This window comes from Macrotis lagotis, chromosome 5 (assembly GCF_037893015.1).
Source record: "Macrotis lagotis isolate mMagLag1 chromosome 5, bilby.v1.9.chrom.fasta, whole genome shotgun sequence".
Taxonomy (NCBI): domain Eukaryota; kingdom Metazoa; phylum Chordata; class Mammalia; order Peramelemorphia; family Peramelidae; genus Macrotis; species Macrotis lagotis.
Window position 1 is genome coordinate 236,467,687 of NC_133662.1, and position 25,660 is coordinate 236,493,346.

Genomic DNA, 25,660 nt, shown 5'->3' on the forward strand with positions numbered 1-25,660 from the left:
AATGTGTTGAGAGAAAAATCATATTCTTAAGGGGAAAAAAATAAAATATAAGAGACAGCAAAATTACATAATAAGATAACAGGTTTGTCTTTTTTTAGTTAAAGGTAATAGTCTTTGGTCTTTGTTCAAACTCCACAATTCTTTCTCTGGATACAGATGGTATTCTCCATAGCAGATACCCCAGAATTGTCCCTGATTGTTGCACTGATGGAATGAGCAAGTCCATCAAGGTTGATCATCACCCCCATGTTGCTGTTAGGGTGTACAATGTTCTTCTGGTTCTGATCATCTCGCTCAGCATCAGTTCATGCAAATCCTTCCAGGTTTCTCTGAATTCCCATCCCTCCTGGTTTCTAATAGAACAATAGTGTTCCATGACATACATATACTACTACAGTTTGTTCAGCCATTCCCCAGTTAATGGACATTCACTTGACTTCCAATTCTTTGCCACCACAAGCAGGGCTGCTATGAATACTTTTATACAAGGGATGGTTTTGCCCTTTTTCATCATCTCTTCAGGGTATAGACCCAGTAGTGGTATTGCTGGATCAAAGGGGATGCACATTTTTATTTCCCTTTGGGTGTAATTCCAAATTGCTCTCCAGAAAGGTTGCATGAGTTCACAGCTCCACCAACAATGCATTAGTGTCCCAGATTTCCCACAACCCTTCCAACAATGATTATTATACTTTCTGGTCATAGTGACCAGTCTGAGAGGTATGAAGTGGTACCTCAGAGTTGCTTTAATTTGCATTTCTCTAATCAATAATGATTTAGGGGTGGCTAGGTGGTACAGTGGATAGGGCACCGGCCCTGGAGTCAGGAGTACCTGAGATCAAATCTGGCCTCAGACACTTAATAACTACCTAGCTGTGTGGCCTTGGGCAAGCCACTTAACCCCATTTGCCTTCCAAAAACCTAAAAAAAAATAATGATTTAGAGCAATTTTTCATATGACTAGGAATAGCTTTGATTTCCTCATCTTTAAATTGCCAATAGCATAGTCTTTTTCAAGGGTTGTATTTGAATCTTTTCCTGCTCCAAAACCTCTCAGTGTGTTTTCCACTGGGTCTGGGTCACATCAATGCCTCCAGTGAGATGCTACCACAGCACATTTTTTGGAGATTGTATTCTACTGCAAACCAAAGCTCTCCCTTGCACTTGGGAAAACCTCTTCATTCCTACCTTTGTTTGCAGGCACTTAAACTTACTAGGGCTGTGCGCCATTCTCCCAAGACTCTCTTCCTTCTTTTCCTTCCTAAGTGCCTTCCATTGTTCAAAAACCTTGCATTCCAAACCCCATCCAATGTCCAGAATCCTATGGAAATATCAGTTTAGCCTGCTTAACCATTCTCTCAGTGGTTAAGTCTATGTGTGATATTGAATTATGAAAGGCAAAAATTTTGAATGTTTGAACTCACTGCAGTCCCTTTCCTTCTCCTGCCATCTTCCTCCTTCTACCCCTGAGGAAAATGAACCCAACATGCAGTTGGATGAGAATGAGTAGAATAGGAGATGTAGAATGTTGTTCCTAATAAGTCATTCCAAATCATTTTCTGTTAAAAGTGAGAAGAGAGGATCTGTTGGGGCTAGGTTCAATTCAGCCTAGTTGAACATTAATGATGTGAACAGCAAGCAAATAACACGCTAGCAATGTTCACAGATGGTGCTAAATCGGGAAGTGCTGTTAGCACCACGGCTGAGACGGGGGGAGAAGGAGGTAGAAATGTGGGAAGGAAATAACTAAGATTTAAAATGTCACTAATAGAACAAAGAGGGAAAAATCCTTTCAAAAAAGCACTTTATGACAAATTAAAGTCCATATGACACTGGGGCAAAAGTACCAAGAGAAAAATGGAGCACTAGATATTTAAAATAGAGACCCAGACAGAGGGGACCTTGGCACTGATCTAGACCAGACCCCTCAATTTACAGATTAAGAAACTGAGGCCCAAATAGGGGAAATTGCCTTCCCCAGTGCCTACCAATAAGATAATGACTAAGCTAGGGTTCCTCCCCTACAGTCCCAAGTTCTTTTCATCAAAATATGATTCAGCTATTTTTATTACTTCAAACCATATAATTTCAGTTAGAAGTTGACCCTAGAGATTGCTTTCTCTAATTGCTAACCCTCTTGCTAGAGAATATCACTTCCTGTCACTTATATTGATCTCCTCGTACCTGGGTTTATTATAAAATCCCCAATACAAAATTAAGTGAAACAATTAAAAGAATTTTAACTAAAAAGGGATTTGATTGGATTTTTCTAAGAAATGACTCCCATCCATTTCCAATTGACCATATCATTCTTATATGCTTCAAGTATTCTTTTCAACTTTATTTAGAATCTTTATGACCTACAGCGAGACTATAGATTTCCTTAAAGATTTGTCATGCCCACACAGCAGGCTAAGTTTTCAGAATTCTGATACTGCTTCCCTAGTGTAGTTCTTTGGAGGAGATGGAATTATCCTTTCAATTTGTTTCCCAAAGTTTCCTTCAAACCATTAATTTTGTATAAATTATATGATTGCTTACCATTTCAGGGAGGGACACAGGACATGACAGAGGGAGAGAATTTTGAACTCAAAAGTTAAAAAAAAATGTCAAAAGTTGTTTTTAAATGCAATTGAGGAAAAATAAAATATCATTTTAAAAAGTAATACAATATAAACCATTAATTTTGATTTCTAGAGACCCAGATTGCAAAGTTTGTAGTCAGGAATAGTACTCCCATCAAAGTCTGTCCCAGTAAGGGAGAAAAGTCAATTCAACAAAAGTCAAGCATCCCCTTCTAGGTCCTTCCATTGAAGTTGTGTGATGCAGTGAGAGTGAGGGAGTAACCTGGTCCATAAGAGGGAAGGAGATGAATGCCAACCCTTCGTACAACTCTGGCATCAACAACTCATTCAAGATCAAAAGTTCTTAGCTAGGATCAGTGACCTTCTTTGTTTTTTAAATATTTTAATAGCCATATTTCAATAGAACTGGGTTTAGTTTATCATACTATGTATTTTATTTTATGCATCTAAGAACATCATTCAAAAATAATAATAATAGGGGTGGCTAGGTGGCGCAGTGGATAAAGCACCGGCCTTGGAGTCAGGAGTACCTGAGTTCAAATCCGGTCTCAGACACTTAATAATGACCTAGCTGTGTGGCCTTGGGCAAGCCACTTAACCCCATTGCCTTGCAAAAACATAATAATAATAATAATAATAATAATAATAATAATAATAATAACAATAAATAAAAATAAATTTTTAATTAAGAAATACTAATCAGAGAAGAGATCCATAGTCCTCGCTAGAGTGTCAAAGGGGGTTCCTGACCCCCTAAAAAAGATTAACAACCCCGGCATGAGAAGAGTCTAAACTCCAGAGGAACTAAAAGCAACTACACTTACTTGCCAAACACATCATGGTGGCCATTGATTCCCATAGAAACACCACCTCAAAAGCCAGCATCCCCTCAAGAGCTAGATACAAGATAGAGTCTAGTCAAAAAAACAGGGAAGTGAAACAAGACTGCAAAACCCCTTTGTGTCATCTCTCCCCACAAAGCTATGTTTATAGTCTTTAGTTAGATGAAATCTAAGAGAAGGTAACCATCAGAAATAGGGTTGAAAGGGTCAGATCCTGGGAAAAGAGAGTTACATAGGGTCAACTGTTTTTGTGTAAATATAGCTACTTAATCTTGGATGCTGAGACAAGCTCTATGAGGTTTCCAGTCATGGTAAGAATTCTTTGCCCTTCCTGGCTGCATAGCCTGGTAAGAAAAGCAACAAATAAAGAGTCAGGGGAATCCTGGCTCTTTCTTATGACCAAGTTAAATTGAGCCAATCATTTCATCTATGTCTGCCTCAGTCTTCTTATCTACAAATTGAGCATAATAATACTTTCCATAAGACTTTCCATGGGAGATGTGAGGAGCAAATGAGATTGTGTATGTGAAAGAGGCTTATACGCCTACTGCCAGGGACCAGAAGTAGTAGTGATGAATGACAAGAAGCCAGTATCAGAGAAAGTTAGGTAATAACGCAACCCTGTGTGTGATCTCTGGCCCAGTTGCCTCCAGGTAAAGCTCACTCTGGGACTGGTTGGAGTTTGGGTGTGACTCTTCTCCCTTTCTTACCTAACACCCTCCCAAAACTAAGCTTGGAGGGGCAGAGTCTCCTAAAGCAAAACTCAAAACATCACCCCAGTCATAACAGTGAGAATTGTGGGGGGATGGGGTTAATAAAAAAAATTGGGGGGGGGGTTCAAGGGAATGTAGAGCTCAAGCCTTCCTTCCACTCAAGATTTCTGCAATTCCCCCAGCTCCTTCATATTTGCTGACCCCACAACTGTGACAGCCCAGGCTAGGAATGCCAGCCCAGGGTAGAAAATAAACCATGTGATGAGTGGAAACCTGTCTCTAGGTTACTTGAGATGCCTCTGGAAGGTCTGCATAGAGCTGGCTGTGAATTCATCATTGTCAGGATTCCAGCAATCATAGCCAGCTGGTACGCTGGGCTCTTTCTCATGCAATCTGGAACTAGGACACCTTGCTTATGAATTGGGTGTTGATCTTTCCCCAGGTTTTGATAGTTAGAGGCAGTGTAGCATGGTGAGCAGACCTGGGTTCAAGTCTCACCTTAACCCACACTGACAATGTGATCTCCAAAGCCACTTCACATATAAATGATCTATACTCAATTCTTAAGGCATATATTGCAATATGGTACCAATCCCCATGAGCAAGGATGAGGTTTTATCTCCTGAGTGTTCCTTCTCTGTGAAATCAGAGAGCTAGTCCCTACACCCTATAGGCATGTCAGACAAAGTTAGACAAGACTTCAAGTTAGGTAGTTCATCTTAAATTTCACTGAGGAAATTCCTGAAGGCTTTACCTATTGCTGTGAGGTACTAGGCAAGTCTTTTCTTAGAGTTCTAGGTAATTCCTTTAAAGCTGTGAGTCGGATCCCAAATTGGTAAAAGCAATTTCCTCTTTACCAAGAAATATCTCTAGACCAAGAATGTCAACAACTCAGTCCCCATCTTCTGTCCAACATTCAAATACTATATAGGACATTGAGCCTACCTTGATTTTCAACAAAACCCAGTGAAAGTTTAATTTTGTCAAAGAGGATAGTAAATTAGAATGACTATTCAAATGGGGCAGCTAGATGGCACAGTGGATAGAGCACCGACCCTGGAGTCAGGAGGACCTGGGTTCAAATGCGACCTCAGACACTTAATAATTACCTAGCCGTGTGGGCTTAGGCAAATCACTTAACCCCATTGCCTTGAAAAATCTAAAAAAAAAAAAAAAATGACTAGTCACCCTACAGAAAGAGTCTGGTTCACAAAATGAGTCTTCAAATGTTTAGCTCCCTGATACCTGATTCTGTTGTATACTACTTTTCCTAAGAACTCATTGTTTAAAGTGAATTCCATCTTATGTGGAATGTTGTACAGTGTCCCAGTTCCCTGATTTCTTTCAGGCATAGCCTTATTTCTATTTTGGGACCTTGGTCTCTACTCATTGTTCTAGCTCATGCTGACCCTCCTTCTTTGGAGAAGGTCTTATCATGGCTCCAGTCAATAGCCCATAACCAATGCAGCTCATCTGGGCCAAGGATGTTTACTCTTGAAGACTCAGGATGTGCTAAAGGTCAAGACACAAAAGAGACACTTCCTCTTCCCTTCCCCCTTTCTAATGCTAAGGAAGACAGAACTTTCCTTTTCTGAATAAAAGCTTCTTTGTCACTCTCCTTAACCAGCCCAAACTTTAAAAGCTCCTGAGACCAGGTGAGCCAAAGACATAATTGTGTGAGCTTTTGGTTCCAAAATTTACTAGAGTAAAAACATTCTCCCTAATGCTGAACAAACACCAAAATAGACTTCCTTAAGACTGGGTTTTGAAAGAGATTTTCTCTGTGGTTTGACATCAACTTAGGGGCCTTGGGTGCACTTTTTAAAAGGAAGTTTTAAAACACTTTTATACACACTGTACAGAGGTTAATATCAAGAGCTCTTTGTCATTGGTGAAAACAGAATTGAGTTGATTTCCTGTCTTTGACAACCTAATGGAAAAAAAACTAATAGATTACCTTTATAACTCCAGGGTTTATAAGGAAACATGTTTAATAACGTCATCCTTTCCAAAATTTCCTAAGTACCTGCCTGTACCCGGTGCCAGGCTGGGTATTTCACAGCAACTGCCAAGGCTGAACAGGAAAAAACATTGTACTCATCTTGCAACAGATAGAAAAGCCCCCTGGATTCCCCTCCAACATCCACCAGTCAATTCGATTTGCATAGACCCCCCCCTCCTGGACTTGCCTCTCCTGGCTCACCTACAATGCAAATCCAGCCTCACCTTAATTTCCCGTTCATGGGAAATACCCATCAGAAAAAAGGAAGGAAGGAAAAGAAGAGAGAGAGAGGGAGGGAGGGAGAGAGAGAGAGAGAGAGAGAAGAGGAGAGGAAAGAAAGAAAGAAAGAGAGAGAGAGAGAGAGAGAGAGAGAGAGAGAGAGAGAGAGAGAGAGAAAGGAAGGAAGGAAAGGAAGAAAAAGGAAGGAAGAAATTAATTATGTTTTCCCCTTAACTCATTTAAACCAGGCCCAACATTCATTTGGCCCTAAGCAAAAGTCACAGTGGTATAGGAAATAATAATCATCACTATATCTAATATTTATATAGCATCTACTGTGGGCCAGATACTGTGCTAAACCTTTTACAATTATTATCACATTTGATCCTCCCAATAACACTGGGATATTGTTGCTATTACCATCTTCCTTTTACAGTTGGGGAAATTGAGGTAAATAATAATTTAATAATGATGATGATATAAAAGTTAACATTTGTATAACAGGCACTGTGCTAACTACTTTACAAATACTATCTCACTTGATGTTCAGAACAACCCTGGGAGGTGGGCACTGCTATCATATGAGGAACCTGAGGCAGAGAGGGTTTTTAAATTATTATTATTATTATTATTATCAAATGTAAATTGTTGTTAACAAGGATATGTAGTCCAAATTTGGAGGAACCAGCATAGCAAGGGACTGCTGAGTATTTGTGTGGGCTTCTGATGTTTCCTGATGAAGGTTCAGAACATACTAGGGTTTGGGAAAACATACACAGAAGATGTGTTCTCTAGTCTTTCAGTGAAAGGAACAACAGAAATTTTCATATTGTAAATTAAAATATTTTTGACTTTTGCTTGGTAGACAAGGATGGATAGAGGAACATGATAATGTCTCTCCATATGACTGTCAAGAAAGCCAAAGTCCAAATGAATTGACATTTATAAAGTATGCTAAGGATAGGGCAAAACAGATAAGCAGAATTGTTTAAGCTATCTTAGGGGTGGAAGAAAATCAAAGAAAACTTAGGATGATGAAGAGAGAAAATCTACTTCTCTTTACTAGTCTTGTTTAACAAGAAAAATGATCTCTATTGGGAGATTAGTTAGGAAGAAGGTGAGAAGAAAGCACCTTAGCTGCCCTCAGAAAGTGATGTTATCAGATCTCAATAATTGCATGCCTGGATCCGGAAAGTTCTTCACCATTCCATTCAGATGTGACCTCTGATAAATCTAGGGGAACATGAGAGATGCTACTGGACTGAAGACCTTTCAGTGGAGTCAGGAGTAAGATTTGGCAACCCAATGACTAATAGAATCTCCAATAACAAAATCAGGGACCAGAATAAGGGGCTTTAATGAACTGCTGATCTTGACCCTGGCCAGTTCATCTTGGCGATATTATATTTAGGTCTGGGACATAGACAAGCTGTTGTGTGTCCCAAGAAGGGCCATGATATATGTTCAGGGGACCAAATGTTGACTCATACCCAACAGCAGGAGGAGCCAAGTCTTAGAGCCTTCAGAAATGCCCTATTAGGAGACATAATTTTGATGAGGATGATATGATGGAGTGCAATGGTTACAGCACCAGCCCTGGAGTCAAGAGAACCAGAGTTCAAATCCGGCTTCAGACAACTTGACTCTTACTAGCTGTATGACCGTGGGCATGTCACTTAACCCTGATTGCCTCATATCCAGGCCATATCCAGTCATCCTGATTCCTATCTGTTCACTGAACCCAGATGGCTCCAGAGGAGAAAGTGAAACTGGTGACTTAGCCTCCCCCCACTCAAATCCAATTCACATGCTTGTCAGTGCATCACCACCCTGATGGCATGGTCTCCTTCGAGAATAAAGGACAAACATCAACATCACTAAGAATATATGAGAGCTACTAAGACTAATCAAAAGAAGTAAACCTTCAGGGAACAGAAAGGGCCATCTTGTCAAGAGATTAGGTTTTCTCAGCTTGGCCCTTGAGGAAAGCACATCAAAATCATTTTAATCAAAATAATAGTGATTAATAATTCTTAACAACTGGAGCTCCCCCAAAGTGGAAATGACTGCTTTGAAGGTAATGAGCCACTCAGTCCTAGAGATCTTCAAGGCAAAGCTGGATGGCCTTTGGTCAAGGGTGTTGGAGTATAATGGTTCTTAAAACGTTTGGTCTCAGGACCTCTTTATGCTCTTAACCAATCAAAGAATAAGCATTTATTAAATATTTACTGTTTTCTAGGCTCTGGGGAAAACAAAAAAGGCAAAAAGATAGTTCCTGGCCTCAAAGAGATTACAATCTAATGAAGAGACACATGAAAACAAATATTTACCATGCAAGCCATTTCCAGGATAAATAAGTAATAATTAAAGAGGAAAGGCACTAGAATTCAGAGGAATTACCACTGGCTCTGGAGTCAAGAGGACCTGAGTTCAATTTTTTTTTTTGCAAGGCAAATGAGGCTAAGTGGTTTGCCCAAGGCCACACAGCTAAGTAATTATTAAGCCCGACCCCAAGTTCAAATTTGACTTCAGCTACTTGATACTTACTAGCTGTGTGTCCTTGAGCAAGTCATTTAACCCCATTGCCTTGCAAAAACTAAGAGAGAGAAAGAGAGAGAAAATGAACTCATTAAGAGGAGTTATAAAAGACTTTCCTGTAGAAAGGTAAGATTTTAATTGGGACTTAAAGGAAGCCAGGGAGGTCAGTTGTCAGAACAATCCAGACATGGGAGACAGGCAGAGAAAATGTGGGAAGCAAGCTTTTGTTTATATGTGTTAGAACTATCAATAATTACTGTATTAAAAATTAAGGCATGTTATTATGAAAATAGTTTTGACTAACGGGACTCCCTGAAGGGGTCTTGGGAAACCCCAGGGGTCTTGCTATTGTTGCTATTGAAGGAGATTCCTATTTACGTATAGGTTGGACCAGCTCAAGAGTTGTTAACTGGGGTGGCTAGGTGGCACAGTGGATAAAGCACCAGCCCTAGAGTCAGGAGTACCTGGGTTCAAATCTGGTCTCAGACACTTAATAATGACCTAGCTGTGTGGCCTTGGGCAAGCCACTTAACTCCATTTGCCTTGCAAAAAAAAAAAACAAACCTAAAAAAAAGTTCTTAACCCTGGAGTTCATGATCTTGAGTTTTTTTTTAATATTTTGATAGCTATATTTCAATAAAATGGGTTTCCTTTTCATCCTATGTATTTTATTTTATGCCTTTCAGAACATGATTCTAAGAAGGGGTCCATCTGTGAGGTTCCTTTTTGCTCTGGGGTTCTACTGTGGCCTTAGGACCAGTTCAGACTTCCCAAATGGGGGGGATGTCAGTGCCTAAGGGCTTTCAGTTCCTTGTCAGACCACACATTTCCACACATACCACCACTTCCTCCTCTTTGAAGCATCTGCTATCATACACATACAGACACACACACATATACACACCACAAATGTCAAAACACATGTAGGTTGTGTACATTACATGAAAGTGTAGAGAAATCTAGGATTGACCCTTTGGTTCCTCGATTAAACCTGGAACCATTATTCCATCAATCTAAAGAGAATGAGCAGGTAAATTGGATAAAAGTCAGTGACCTGCTATCATGGTTTGGAGAAGAGGTTATTAGAGTCCAGTGACAGAAAGAACACACACACACACACACACACACACACACACACACACACCAGTAATTGGATAATTGTCCCTTGGTTTGCCAAGCTAATAGAGGGAGCCATATTACCACTCCATCTTCCTTCCCCTCTTCTCTCTCTCTCTCTCTCTCTCTCTCTCTCTCTCTCTCTCTCTCTCTCTCTCTCTCTCTCTCTCTCTCCGTCCTCTCCCTCCCTCCATAAGCTGACAAACAACACACCCCACTCCAAAAAATGCACTAAGACCTTTTTTTTTCTTAAACAAAACTTTCCAAAGAGACTTGTGATCTATATTATTATGAGGAAGTTCAAGAGATGGTAACATGAAGCCTCACTTCGCAGGGGTGCCCTTTCCTGCTTGATGACCAGCCTATGCTTCTGACCAGCTCCCAAAAGAGACACAAGTAACTCCTTCCTGGACTGAGAATCATTTTGAATGAATTTAAGAAGAGGAAGCCTAATTTGGCTTCTTCTCAGACCAAGCTATGCAAACTTTTTGTCTCCTAATGATGAGAAGCCTCAGAATAGTATGGGGATGCCCTCAGGAAAGGAAAATCTTTGCAGATTAGTCATGTAGACTTCCAAGGTCAAAGGCCTCCTTTGTGTGCCTGCTGTACCCTTCTCCCCACCATCCAGTTGGTGAAATGGGGTTGGGGAGGCTGCCATTTCTAGGGGAGAATGTTCTGTGAATTCTGCAGTTTAAGGAATGCCCACTCTCTTCCCACTTTGTGAATATATAGGCAGGTCAGGACAAGCTTCCTCAATAATATGCTTCACTCAGGAAAGCATCCCCATGAAATCCTCCCCATGCCTGGTAAATCCACAATTCCACTCAGTAAAAAGCAATATCTCCACAATCGAGACTTGTGCATGATCTTTCACCCAGCTGCATTGAGGCTTGGTGACCTTAGCCACCCCCTTCCCTCATTTGCCAACTGTATGCACGCATCAGTTTTCCCATTTATAAGCTTGCAGTGGGGAAGAGAGGCTGCTGAGTCTCCTAGTGAAAGATAGAAATGGGCAGGGCTGTGGAAAGCAGACAGCTGTGTGAGTGTTCTGTGATTGAAGGATCCAGGTTGTGAGGGTGACAGGTGACCTGACATGTTTGGGATGCCTGTGGAGTGAAGCCCAGGCAGCAGAATGCTTCACAACAAACGTCTTCTGAGAGTCTCCTTAAAACCAAGCCCTGCTTCCCAGTTGCTCTGCCCAGAAAGGGCAACTGTCCAAGAGGACATTGGGCTGATCTTCAGATGCTTCAAAAATTTGATCTTAATCTCCTTTGTTGGATAATTATTAATCGTGTACTAACTATCCTATCTGAGCAGTCTTGAAAAGGATTTGGCAACCCCCCCCCCCAGAGGGGTTGGTCCTTCCTGAATCAGAGCTGCTCATCCCTCTTTGGTGTCCACCTTCACCCAACTTTCACCTGTGGCTCCAAGAAGTTGTAATGACACGAGGAGAGGCCACACCTGGCAGACCATCTTGGCAGACAGGCTAAACCAGGCATCTAGCACATTGTCACCATATAAACACTAGCTATCATGATTGGTATTAACTCTAACCTCTCCCTCACCACTGTATCCAACCCATTTCCAGGTATTGTTTCTCACCTCCACATCTCTATTGCTACTGGCCCATGCTCTCATCACCTCTCATTGCCACAACCTTCTAATTGCTCTCCTCTGCCTCCAGCCTCTCCCCTCTCCAATCCATTTTCCACACAGTAATCAAATCCATCCTCCCAATATACAGCTATGACTATATGACCCTCTCCTGCTTCAGAACACTCAGTGGACAAAATTCAAATTCCTCCCCCCCAGCATTTAAAATTCTTCAAAATCTTTTTTTTTCCCTGGGGAAGAAGAGGAGGAAAAGAGAGAGATAGAAAATGTAAAACTCAAAACCTTGCCAAAAATGATTGTTGAAAACTGCCATTGCATGTGATTGGAAAAATAAATATTAATTGAAAAAAGAAAGAAAATCAACACTGACAACATGATTAGCCCAAGCTATGCCCTGATTTACCCAAATATATGGACTTTAAGGGAGTTGCTCAGACAGTGAACACCAGAGGTGAAGGTGAAGTAGTTGTTCAGTATTCTTACAAAGTATTTTATGTTCTAATGGTCTGTCAATGTTTTGGGAGAATATAATAGGGATTGTGGGTTAAAATTTCAAATTTTAAGTCGTTATTAATACATATTTATAAGTTTTTGTGTTTTAAGCATTCTTTTTATGTGGAAGAAAAAATAAATACATATGCTAGACCTGGAAAGGGAAAAAAGGAATCTATTTCTCAAATTATTTCACATTCCTTCCCTTTGTGAAATCTGCATTGCAGTCAGATTGGTGCACTAGCTACTCGCTACCTTTGACACACTCTCTTGGCTTCATCCTTCAGTGTACTCCCTCCTTCTCTTCCCTAGTATTACTTCTAACATCCTTCCAGACTCTGCTCTCATGCTACCTTGGACCCCCCCCCAACTTGTGAATTTTCTCATCCCCTCCATATTTGCTTATCTGTGTCCATGGCCAAGTTCTTAGCTTATTTTGTCTTTCTCCACCTAACATAGGACCTCAATTGGACAATCATTGGTGTTTAATGTTTGGGGAATGGGATGAGATGAGCTAGAATAGAGCTGCCTCAATTGAAATGAAATAAACTATCTGGTGAGGAATTGAGCTCCATTTCCCTGGAGATGTTCAAACAGAGGAGAGATTGCTTGTGAGAAAGCCTGTGAAAAGGAGGTCAGCATCGGGCAAGGGATCAGTCCTTGGAATTTGATTCTGACTTTGAGATGCTAAGAACTTTATTGTAAGCTACCCAATTATATTTTATCTCAACTCTATAATTTAAGAAAGGTTTGGTCAAAAAGGGACCAAATTGAGGAAGACATTTGAAAGACAGTAGGATTACTTCATTCTGTTCAGCACAGGTTGATTTCATAAGTCATGTGGATGGCTGTGCCCAAAAATAAGAGGTTCAGCCTTCTCCTCTGGCCTTGTTTTGGGTAATTCTCTGAACTTCTGTGGGAAAGGGAAGAAAACCATTTCTTGAGTGTCAAAACAGCCTTTCATAAAGTGTTGTGTGTCAAAGACATCAGAGAAATGGAAAGAGTCCGGAGAATGGGTTTGGGGAAAGCCCAGCAAGCTAGAAGATTAATTGATGCCGATGCTTGTTTCTGTTGCCGTCATGATTGATTTTCATGAAATGTGTATGAGGAAAAGTCTGCTTGTTTTGGACAAGGCAGAAGGAAGTAGTAGTGGTTGTTGTAGGAAGAGGGTCAAGAAGAGCTACGAGGTGGCAGGGGAGATAAAACCAACATGGGTGATAAGGACCAGTGGAATTTCACATAAGAGAACTTTTTAAAGTATTTTCTAGGTCACTGTTTCTCAAATTGGGGATACTGGGAGGTGTTTCTGGTGGGGCATGGGCACAAGAGTTCAGGAGAACAGTAGAAGAGGAACCAGTCAGTTCTTACATAGTCACATGAATTCTGGGAGCCAATAGAAGGATGATCCACAGGAAGGCAAACTTAATCTTGAGATGAGAAGCATTTTCAGAGGTCTTTCTCTGGATCCCCCAGTGCTTAACCTATTGCCCAGCATTGTAGGTGCCTTTTCTCTGATGGTGTGATCCACTTACCTACATTTTTCCCAATACTTTTCAAGTAGCTAGGTGGCACAGTGGATAGAGATTGAAGCCTGGAGTCAGAAGGACCTGAGTTCAAATCCAACCTCAGATAAGTACTAGCTATGTGATCTTGGACAAGTCACTTAATTCTGTTTGCCTCAGTTTCCTACTCTGTAAAAGGAACAGGAGGGGGTGAAAGGATATGTCAAACCATCCCACTATCCTTGCAAAGAAAGCCCCAAATGGGGTCACAAAGAGTCCAACGTAACTGAAAACAATTGAATAAAAATTGTTTATAAATGCTAGAAGCTATTTAAGTTCACTGCATCTCTCCATGATGATTTACTCCCCTGACCTCCTTGCAGCTCCTTGAACCCATCACTCCATCACACATTTCTTCACTCCGACCATCCCATGCTGGAATGTTTTCCCTCCTCTCTTTGCCTCATAATTTTCCCGTCTTCCTTCGGGACTCAGATCAAGTCCCTCCTTTCATGGGAGGCCTGTCCTGGCTCTTCATCCTTCTTCATCCTTCATCCTTCTCCTCTCAGGTGACCTGTTTGTGTCATATTGTCCCCCCCCCTTTAGTATTTAAATTCCCTGAGGGCAGGCACTGTTTTTTTCCTTTCTTTGTATTCACTGACTGACATTGGATCATGCATACTTTCATTTTGGAGGTTGATCACCAGTTTCCAAAGCAGGTCCATCACACTACCCACAGACCACCCAACATCTTCATTTTTATTCTCCCACTACCTTAATCCACTATTCCCAGGGAGTCTGGTATTACAAGGAATAAAACTTGGATCTTGAAGTTCTGAATTCAAATCCTGCCTCAGACATTCACACAAATAGTGGGAGCCATTATCTAGGATGATATTAAGATTACTCAAACATCCAAAGGAAGGCAAAGCTAATCTTGAGATCAAAAATGCAATTTGATGAGATGCATGACCCTGGGCAAGTCATTTGATCCCAGTTTCTGAGACATGGTGATCATAATAGTCTCACAAGGTTATTGTGATGATCAAATGCGTTAACCTCTGTAAAACTCTTTATAAACCTTAAATGAAGTACTATAGAAATGCCATTATTATTATCATTATTATTATATCAGATACCTAGAGTTTATGGGCCATCCAAAATCTTTGCTGAGCTATGGTATGAAGCATACTCTCAAATCATTGATGGGCTACAAACCTCCAAGCCTACTTGAGTTGAAGTCAAGCATTCGGCAAAAGGGAGATGCCAAGGATGAGGCCATGGCTATACCTCATTTAGGTTATCCTTCGCGATCCCTGCCTTTCCTTTCTACACTTCTCCTATTATAACAGTGGCCCTAAGGTATTTCCCTGCTCTCAACAACACCGTAAGACCATAAGATTTAGAGCTGGGAGGTATCTCAGAGAGATCATCTGGGTCAATCCCACCATTTTATAGTTGACTCAGAGAGGTTAGAATGACCTATCCAAGACCACACAAGCAATAAGTTCACAGAGACAAAATTCAAACCCAAGGCTTCTGATTCCAAATCCAAGGTTTGGTTCTTTCAGTTGTTGTTGCTGGAGCAAGAACCAATAAATTTTACAAGGTTTCTCTAACAAGAATCTCCATGTGGCTTTCCTTCTAGGGCCCCTCCCACCAAACTCACTCCTTCTATGGGTATTTCAAATATAAGATCTTTGACAGCTGGAGCTATTTTATTTTGTCTTTATAACTCCAGATCCCAGCATAGTCCCTTGCATACAGAAGATGCTTAATCAATGTTAAATTGAATTGGGCATTTGCCAGGTGGCAAATCACTATATGAAGTATCATTGGGAAAGCTGAGGATATAAAAAGATGGAAATCCTCTTCTCTAGGAATTTACAATCTATTTAGGAAGTTAAGACACTCATATATCAAATAACTAGGAAAAATCCCAAGGTGGTGACTACAAGCATTATTGGATCTATATATGGCTAGAAAGGGAAGTAGACCCAAAAGGCAGAGAAAATGGGGTGGGGGAGGGAGGAAAAGCAAATTGGCCAGTTGTGACTAATCCTTATACTAAGGGACGAAAAGGATGTTGGATTGGGAGTCAGGGGCATGGTTCAGATCCTGCTTATGCACTTACTCAGACAAATCACTTAAATTCTTTAGACCTCATTTTCCTCATCTGGAACTAGACAGCTTTTGAGAGTTTCCTCCAAGCCTATGATCTATAACTTCTGAGATATCAAAAAGCCAAGAGAAAGATGTGCATTCAGTGGTTCTCCATGGAGGATTCGTAAGATAATATGCATGAGAATTCTAGTATATGAGCACTCCACTTTTGTGAGTGAAGCATGTAGCCATACCAGTAAAATCATGGCTCTATCCAGATAACATAAGAAAATGCATAATATATAATTATGAAGTATATAATATATAATATATAAATATATAATTAATATGATATAGATATAGATATGATATATGATATAGATATAATATATGATATAGATATAATATAAATATAGACATATATTTAATAATGTAGAATTATTAAATCATGGCTGTTTCCAATTAATATATAATTTATAAGACACATGTCCTATTCATATACTATAGATATATAATATATTTAATAATATGTAATTATAAAATCATGGGATTTTTCCAAGTAACCTAAGCAAATACATATTATATAATTATTAAATATATAATATGTCAATTATTAATATTCTATAGATGTTTAATATATTTAATAATATATAATTATGAAATCATAGTTCTTTCCAAGTAATATAAGTAAATGCACAATACCTAATTATTAGATCTATCAAAATGTTGTTTATTAATATACTATACCTGTATATTTAATAATATTTAATAATATTATTAGAATAATGAGTATATTATGAAGTCATGGTTCCTTCTGAGTCATATATAAGCTAGCTTGTTACAATGGGGAGAATCCTGACTTCAGACACTTCCTCCTTTGTGATTATGAGCATGTGAATGACCACCTTTCTGGGCCTCAGTTTCCTCCTCTGTACATTGCCCTGGTTGGATGAGTTGACCTCTGAGAGCCCTTCTCACTCTCCATCTAGGGTCCCATGGTGGCATTATAAACATAAAGACTGAGAGCATGCAGGCAGGACGGGGTGGGGGAGCACTTTGCAGGCGGCTTCTGGCCGCCAGTATCCGGTCCACACTTGTAGCCTCTCCACTGCTCCCCCCGCCGCCATGGGCATCCTGGAGAAGATCTCGGACATAGAGAAGGAGACGACTGGACCCAGAAGAACAAGGCTACTGAGTACCATCTTGGTTTGCTGAAAGCAAAACTTGCCAAGTACAGAGCACAGCTCTTGGAACCCTCCAAATCTGCTTCGACCAAAGGAGAAGGCTTCAATGTGATGAAATCTGGAGATGCCCGAGTGGCACTGATTGGCTTTCCTTCTGTGGGTAAGTCTACCTTCTTGAGCTTAATGACATCTACGGCCAGTGAGGCTGCATCCTATGAATTTACCACTCTGACATGTATCCCAGGTGTCACTGAATATAAAGGAGCCAATATCCAGCTTTTACACCTTCCTGGAATCATTGAAGGTGCTGCACAAGGGAAAGGCAGAGGCCAACAGGTGATTGCTGTGGCTAGGACAGCAGATGTTGTCAGCATGATGCTGGATGCCACCAAGGGAGAAGTTCAGAGGTCCCTGTTGGAAAAGGAATTGGAATCTGTGGGGGATCTGACTCAAAAAGCACAGACCCAATATCTACTTTAAGCCAAAGAAAGGTGGTGGGATCTCCTTCAATTCAACAGTCACACTGAGCCAGTGCCCTGAAAAGCTGGTGCAGCTCATCTTAAACGAGTTTGAAATTTTCAATGTTGAAGTTCTCTTCTGAGAAGACTGTTCACCAGATGAGTTTATTGATGTGATTGTTGGCAACCGAGTGTACATGCCCTGCTTGTATGTTTATAACAAAATTGATCAAATTTCAGTGGAGGAAGTTGATTGCCTGGCATGAAAACCCAACAGTGTTGTCATTCGCTGTGGGATGAAGCTCAACCTGGACTTCTTACTGGAGATGCTTTGGGAATACTTGGCCCTGACATGTATCTACACCAAAAAAAGAGGACAAAGACCAGACTTTACAGATGCCATTATTCTCCAGAAAGGAGCTTCTGTAGAGCATGTGTGACACCAGATTCACTGAACCCTTGCCAGCCAGTTTAAGTATGCTTTAGTGTGGGGAACCAGCACAAAGTACAGCCCTCAGAGAGTGGGATTGACTCACACAATGGAGAGGATGTCATCCAGATAGTCAAGAAGTAACCTAATCATCAGCGCCTACCCCCACCCTGATCCCTAGAATGGCATCTGATGGACAGTAATCATCTATTAACCAGAAAAGGGAGGAAAAAAAGATGGGGTAGGGGGTGGGGAGGGAGGGAGTGTGCCCAAGAAGGAAAACCTAGACCAACCCTAGAGTCACATATTTGTGCTTCCATGAAGCTTGTTCAATAGGAGGATAAGGAAAGACTGCAAAGAAGCCAGTGTGGACCAGAGGGATTTGCACATTATGGGTCCTCAACTTGGGGATCTGCTCCCTGTAACCAGAAATCAGAACTTCCAAGCTCTCACTAGGCCCTTCCAGGCTGCTGACCATGCTGCTCAGGTGGGCTTGTCATGTGGCCAGCATTGGCTATATGGAGCTGTGTGCCAAGCAGCTTTCCCTTGGTGGGGAGGAGGGTCTGCTAAGACTTGCATTAGAATCTGTTTTCTTGCCATTAAGAGCCTAACAGTGCTTGTTTCTCTTTCATGTATGACTGGTATGAGATTGGGTGATGCTGAAGTTTTTCCCCTCCTGCCATCCCTTCAGTGAGAGTCCTCATATCTTAGGAGATGTGACTCCTGGCTTTATGTTGTACCACTTTGGTAACCTGAAACAATCCTTTCTGAGTCCCCTCCTATTGCACCAGGTATCCTGAAAGGCTCCCAAACCACTCTGTGACTGGAGGGATGAAGAGCAGAAATTCTTCCTCACCTGTGACAATAAAGACTTTCCCTCTATTTACCTTAAAAAAAAAGACGGCAAGCATACTCTGAGTTGGAGGTCTTCAGAAATTCTTCTAACCAAGAGTCTAGAGAAGCTTCATGAGGGAAGTGATTTCCCTTAATTGTCAGAGAGAACAGGAATCCTTCCTGGACTGGGAAAACAGTGCATTCAGCACAGGTGTAAATGAACAAAGTCACAGAATGAGTGTTGACTGCCAAGACACCAGCTTGACTAGGGTGGAAGGGCCATATTGGCCAGCACTTGGTTGGTTGGTTTGGGACCCCAGCATTGCTCACCTCCTGTGGTCTGTGCCAGTGGCCAGGTTGGCTGGGGAGGCTAGAGGCCTCCTGAGTTTACCTAAGAGGCAAGTGGTCCCCATTGCAAGCTTTAATGGAAAAGTGCCTGAATCACTGCCTTTGATGGGCTTTGCTATTTTTATGGCCAGGCCTGGCTAAAAATAACTCCCTAAGCCAAGATTTTAACTGCAGCTGACCGAAGCAAGAACACATCCAGTATTAAATACCTGATATCCCATAAGTGAGAACCACATGTCTTTTTATGGCCTGGCCTGCTCTCCTCTGGCATGCACGATGAGGGAGATGAGCAGGAAATCCTAGAAGACATCCACCCTACAATTCGGGTTGCTTCACCAGCCATTGCCAGTTGATGAACATGCCTGCAGAGCCCTGATAGAAAACTGGCCAGAGGTTTGGGGAGCTGGTCCCAATGGAACACTCAAACAGTTAGTGATGACGTGGAGGGTTGCTACCATTTACAATGCCTTCCACTCACCCCAAGTGACTCCCAGTAGATCAGCCCACTGCAAGCAGTCCTCTTATTGCTTCAGTGGAAGTGGCCAGTGATGATTTCCAGACCCAGACTCTTCATCATAGTGGTCAAGTTAGTTTAGGATGATATTGGAAGCTCCTGAGCAATTAGTCTGATGAGGACAGAAATTAGGTCTTCTTTGCAACCACTGTATCCACCTTTGTCCCCAGCCCAGCATCCTACCCATCCTCAGGAGGCGGCCTGTTTAAAGTGATCAGATGAAATGGGCTATGTGAGGTGTTTGCCAAGCTTAAAGGACTATAAAAGTATTAACTATAATAATTAATAATGTAATAATTTGTAAAAGTAGTAAATAGTAATAGTGCTACCTTAATATAATAATAATAATTATTATTATAGCTAGTATTTATATAGTGCTTTAAGGTTTACAAAGAATTTTACAAATATTCTTCAATGCTCACAACAGCCCTGGGGAGTAGATGTTCTTATTATGTCCATTTTACAGATGAGGAGACTAAGGCAGGCAACGTTTAAACGACTTGCCCAGAAAATTTGTTTTTCTCAACAATCCATATCTGTTATTAGAGCTCTGTTTCTCATTCTTTTTCAATGGAGGAAGAGGAAGAAAAGGTCAGCTTTCATTCTTTGAGAAAAACAAATTTTAATTTTTTTTTAATTTTAAGTCCAAAAAAATTGTGCATGTCCAGGGTCACACAGCTAATAAAAAATCTGAGGCCATATTTGAACTCGAGTCTTCCTGACTCTACCCATCTAGTTACATAAATGTGTTTAAGATGAAAAAGCTAATAGTCCCACTGCACTCTGCCCTAGTCTGACAACTGGAACATTTTGTTCAGATCGGGATGCCATGTTTTAGGAAGGACTTTGGCAAAGTAGAATACATCCAGAAGAGAGGGCAACTCGAATGGTAAGAAGACTGGCCGAGGTGATCAGTTGAAAGAATGATGAATGCTTGGCCTGGCTAAAAGCAGCCTTAAAAGGAAGCATAAAGGCAGGATAGCATGTGGGAAAAGAGATCCTATTGATTGAACTTGACTCTCCAAGGAAGAACTAGGAACATTGGGTAGAAGTTGCAGAGTGGCAGATTTGACAAACGGAAAAGCTTCCTAATATTTAGGGCTATCCAAAAGCCAGGCTTTGGAAGGTAGGAGAACCTATCATGGCAGAGTTCTTCAGGTAAAGGTGGGGCAAGACCCGAGATGATGACCATGTGTTAATTCCAGTAGAACGGAAGCCCATTGGTAAGTAGATATTGTTCCGTTCTCCGCACTTGTCTCCCTGGTAGTGCCTGGTCTACTTAGCTCCTTAATAAATGCTTACTGATGGATTGATTGATATTGAAGAGAAGTCTTCTTGTTTAGATGGGAGCTGGATGGCCTGTTCTCTGAAGTCCCCTCCGCCTTTCAGATTCTGAAATGATGATTGGTTTCCGGGCTAAGAGGCCCTGTGTCTGTCTACCGATTGAGAGGAGAGATTGATGACTGTCAGCCTCCAGTGAAAGTCCAGGATACTCAGAGCTGATTTGCTGTCTTGGTAGAAAGCTCTGCATCTTGTCACTTGTTTCAGGGATTCTAGGTGAACACTCAAGAGGAGATCTGGCTTGGATACGACACATACACTGTGCATATGTCTATAGATAATTATGTATGTGTGTACATGTGTGTAGATGTCTGTAAATAGATATATATGTCACTAGCTGTGTGACCCCTGGGCAAGTCACTTTACCCTAATTGTCTTCATTTTAAAAAAAGAAAGAAAGTCCTTTACTGCAAACTAAAGGCCACTTGAGACCTGGATGCCTGTGGGCTCCACTTCGGAGAAGGTGGGATCCCTGTAACTCACAATAGCAAATATGAGGTCTAGGCCCCTTTTGACAAGTTTCTTTGTCTTTTTCTAAAGCTAATGCTTCTTCAGTGTATTCAGTGATGGAGGAGGTGGCCAAGGCAGAAAGCACTGCCTTTCTCAGCCCTATACCTCGAGTCTAACTAGGGCATCTCAGCAGCTATGAGAAAGCTTGGCTGAGCCAACAATTGCACATCCACGGGCCTCCACCATAGGCAGAAAATAGATCTGTGACTCCCAGCCCAGCTGCTATGTGGGGATCAAGGAGGGGGACAGGTAGGAGGGCTCATTTCCCAGGCCTTAGACTGGACAGCAGAATGGTCCATTAGTCACCTGCCCTCTTCCCCTTTTTCCATGGGATGGTGTCACATCTCTGATCCCCCGGGGCTGTTATGGGGCAGCAAAAGGCCCCTCTCCTTGTTCTAAAGAGAGGTGAGACAGGACGGGCGTGGCCAGTTTTTGTCTGCAGAACAAGCCCGGGCAATTGGGGGTAGGTGGAAGAGACAAAAGAAGTGGGTTAAAAAAAGACATGAGTGTGTGTTGTGTGTGTTGTGTGTGTGTGTGTGTGTGTGTGTGCATGCAAAAATGATCCTTCCATCCGTTTCCCTCCCCTCTCCAGAAAAAAAAAGAGCCATGTGGAGCCCCCCAGGGCTCCGCTGCCCCCCAGTCAGATGGAAACCCCACGTGTGGCTGTCCACCAGGAGGGCCGGGCCGGGGGAGCCTCCTGGCTTATCAGACAGACCAGAGCGGTCCGCAGTTCACCACACAGCCCCGTTAACCCTTGGGTGCCTTCTGGAGCCCCAGCCTGGGCACCCGCCCTACCCCCTGCCCGCCCCGCCCTTGCGCCCCCAGGCCTCCTCCCCGGGCCTCTCGCCCCCCGGCCAGCCTCTGACCCGCGTGGGCTTCTCTGCTTTATTGTCTCGCCAGTGAGAAGCGCCATCTCCAAGTGAACGTCAACAACCCGGTGCAGTGCAGCCTGCACGGGAAGAAGTGCACCGTCTCCGTGGAAACGCGCATCAACCAGCCCGAGCCCGACTTCACCAAGAGCCGCTCGGGCTTCACCCTCAGCGTGCCAGGGAACTAGCGGGCGCCCCCCGGGCCCCCAGCCTGGGTGCCCCCGGCGCGGGCTCCCGGGAAGCTTTTGGTCCTCGCTAAGCGCAAGAGACTCAAATCTAATCTGCTGAATCGCCCGCTAACGCAGCGCGGGCACCCCGACTCCGAAGGAGCCCTGAATGGGCTGGGGGGGGGCTCTGTCTGATGGTGCCCCCCCAGCAGCCCGTGGCTTTGCTTCCTCCTCCCCCCTTCTGTCACCTCCCCGGGGGGGGGCACCTACTGGGATCGGCCCCTCCCAAGCAACTCGGAGACGGGAGATGCCTGTGCACAGCAATGAACGAGCTCCGCCCCCTGGAGCAGATCCTCCCCCCGGCCCACAAAGGACAAATGAGGGGCCAGGGAGCCAACCTGAGGGCCAGTGCCCAGTGCCGGTGATCCTGGCATCAAAGGATGGGGAGACGGGAGCCCAGAGAGAACACTCCCAGGGTGAGGTCTCTGTTCCTCCCATGCCCCTGGAGATCAAGGATCTCTGCCTGGGAGGCTTAAGCTGGAGGTCAGAAGCCTGGAAGGTCTCACTAGCACGCACCAACCCACACCAGAGCACTGGGTTCAGAGCCAGGGTCTCCCCAGCCCCCAGCTGGCAAGGCAGCTCTCTCATCATAGGCACAAAAGGCCCGCCTTAGGGATCTGCCTGGTATCTGGGTGGCTGCCCCACCCCAAAGAGGCCTGCTCTACCACCTGCCCAATGGAGAACAGGTGGGTTATGCTAAAAAAAACCGTTCTCTACTTAACCCACCGTCTCCTTAGCTGTGTTGCTCAAGTAACCTAAGCCCTCACTTGGAGTGTTGCAAGCGTTGCTTCATCCGCTGCCTTTCCCAGAAAACACTTCTGGTCAGGACTCCTGAGGAGAGGCCTAGGGTGGGGGGCAGAGGCATCAGGGGGCCGGGAGCTTTTTGTAATACATCTAATTGTATATCGGGCTTATTCTGAGATATATGAATGTGGTGGGGGAGATTAACGAGTAATTAATGACTAAATAGAGATTAGTGAGAGATCCTGGCACTGCTGGCCAGGCCAGGCTTCCCACCCTTCATGCTGCACAAAAAGTGATTAACAGGAAACCAGGCAAAGCAAGGTTCTCCAGAATAGACAAATACAAGCATTTTGCCCTTCTGGACCCATTTCAGACCTAAGCGGAGAAAACAAGACTTCAAGTCTTATTTTCAAAGGCAACTAAACCAAGAAATGGTTGCTGTCCTGGGAGTGGCACAAACCTGTGATCATATCTGAAGAGAAGGGCACTTCCCTGGCTTGGGGGCTCTCCCATGCCCCCCACCTCCGGAAAAAGAGTGCTGAGTTCTGAGGTTAGCAGGGGAAAGGATGTTCCATCTTGGAACAGTAAAGATCCTTGGGAACAGATTCTCTAGATCCTCTCCCCATCCCCCCCCCAGCCTCCCTCCTTTCCCACAAAGGACAAACCAGGTGCCCATAGGAAGGGAGCAGCACCAAGCCCCAGATGAGGTTCCACTCCCTAAACTCCTTTGGTCCAGCTTGTCACCCTTGCACAGGGGCCACCCCAAAGGTGACCATCTACATTTGCACTGTATGGGATTCCCCAACAAGGAATTCCATTGGCATTCTCCTTGTTGCCTTCCTTTTTTTTTTTTAATTCTTATTAAAGAAGCCATATCATGCATTCATAAATATGAGGCAAATCTCTCATAATTGCTTTAATAGTGAAAGTCTGATAGGCCAACAGCAAAGTTTAGCAATATTCTTAGTGGTGCCAATTACCTGTAGATACTTGTAGAAGAGTCCAGCGGTAACCTTCCCATTTCCATATATTCACCCAAGTATCTTGCTTTGAATCTTGTATTTGTTAGAGCGCGCCTAAGACTTGCCAAAGGAGTCATCTTCTCAGAGGCCAGGGCGAAGAAGGCCGTTCAGATTTTTCTTTTTAATTCTTCCTGACCAAAAAATAAAGGGAGGCTGTTCTTTCTGAAGATCCACCTTGTCCCTCCAGTTCAGTGTCAGAGTCCCCAGACTGATAGCATGGCAATGAGGGCTGCCAGCTGAACATGGGCTTCTGATCTGCTGCAATAAGGGGTCACAGGGCACTGTGGCCGAGGGCAAGGTGGGAGCTCTGATAATGCTTTTGTGTCTGGGCAGGGGTGGAGGGAGGAGGAGGAGGGAGAGGAAAGGGATATATGTGGTGATTGTATGTAATGAAATGTTTCTCTTGATTAAATTAAATAGTTTTTTGTTGGTGCATATATTCCTATTTTTCATTAAATTAACTTTATTTCCAAAAGCCTATTTTGATTCACTACAGAGAGCAATAAAGCATTGAATCTTATTTTTAAGGTTGTTCTGGTTATGTGTCATTTTTAAATAGGGATGGAGGGAGTAGGGTGGGGTCTTAGCGATCCACAAATATTTAATAGATGCCAACTGTGTAGTATTCATTGAGTCTACAAAAACATAATCCAGGCTGACCCTCAAGGAGCTGGCCAGCTCCCAGTCAGCTGAAGGAGAGAAGGCAGTTTACATAAAAGGGAGAATTAAATTTGTCTGGGGCTTTCAAGTGAAAAGATTACATGAAAGAATAATAATAAAAATGTTTGTCCTTCAATTTCGAAGAAGACCACGACATCAGAAGAGGTGATGCCATGACAAGCATATCAATTGGATTGGGGGGGGAGGTCTGTGATAAGTCATCAGCCTCAGTTTCTCCTCCAGAGTCATCTGGGTCCAGTGGCCAGATATGAATCAGGATGGCTGGAGAAGACCCTGGCGGGGAGGCAATTGGAGTTAAATGACTTGCCCAATGTCACACAACTAGTACGAGTCAAATGTCTAAGGCCAGATTCAAACTCCTGCCCTCCTGAGTCCAAGACCAGGGATCTATCCACTGCACCCACAATAGCTGCCCTTATGAAAGAATAAAATTGGGTGATAAGATAGGGTTAAATTCGGAAACTTGGTTTTCTTCTACCTTGCTTAGGCTTCTCCTCTGAATGGTCCCTTTCCAATTGTTTGTCCTTCATTCTGTGGCTACAACCCATTTGAAAGCTGTAGGGTTTTCTCAGACCAGAACAAGCCCAAGTCGCTTCCAGCTTCTCCCAGAACACCACTGAAGGCTTTGGAGGAGGTCAGAGCCACCATCTCGCAGCCCCCACCAATTCAAAGGGGAAGCTGAAAAAAGCAAATAAACTATAATTTATGAGGTTGAAGGAGAAAAACTGTGGGGGCGGGGGGAGAAGAGGAGAGGGAAGGGGCTGGAATGAGC

General features: G+C 42.9%; 1 protein-coding gene and 1 pseudogene across 1 annotated transcript in view; both read left to right on the forward strand.

The window, feature by feature from the left end:
- Nucleotides 1-24,727, forward strand: part of MYO1D (myosin ID) — a 410,616-nt gene extending 385,889 nt beyond the window's left edge. The window contains exon 22 of the mRNA XM_074188955.1: nt 22,246-24,727. Coding sequence (XP_074045056.1) covers nt 22,246-22,402 — 157 coding nt within the window. The 3' untranslated portion in view covers nt 22,403-24,727. The remainder of the gene's footprint in view (nt 1-22,245) is intronic.
- On the forward strand, nt 16,423-18,052 carry LOC141488678 (developmentally-regulated GTP-binding protein 2 pseudogene; annotated as a pseudogene).
- Nucleotides 24,728-25,660: the final 933 nt, after the last annotated feature.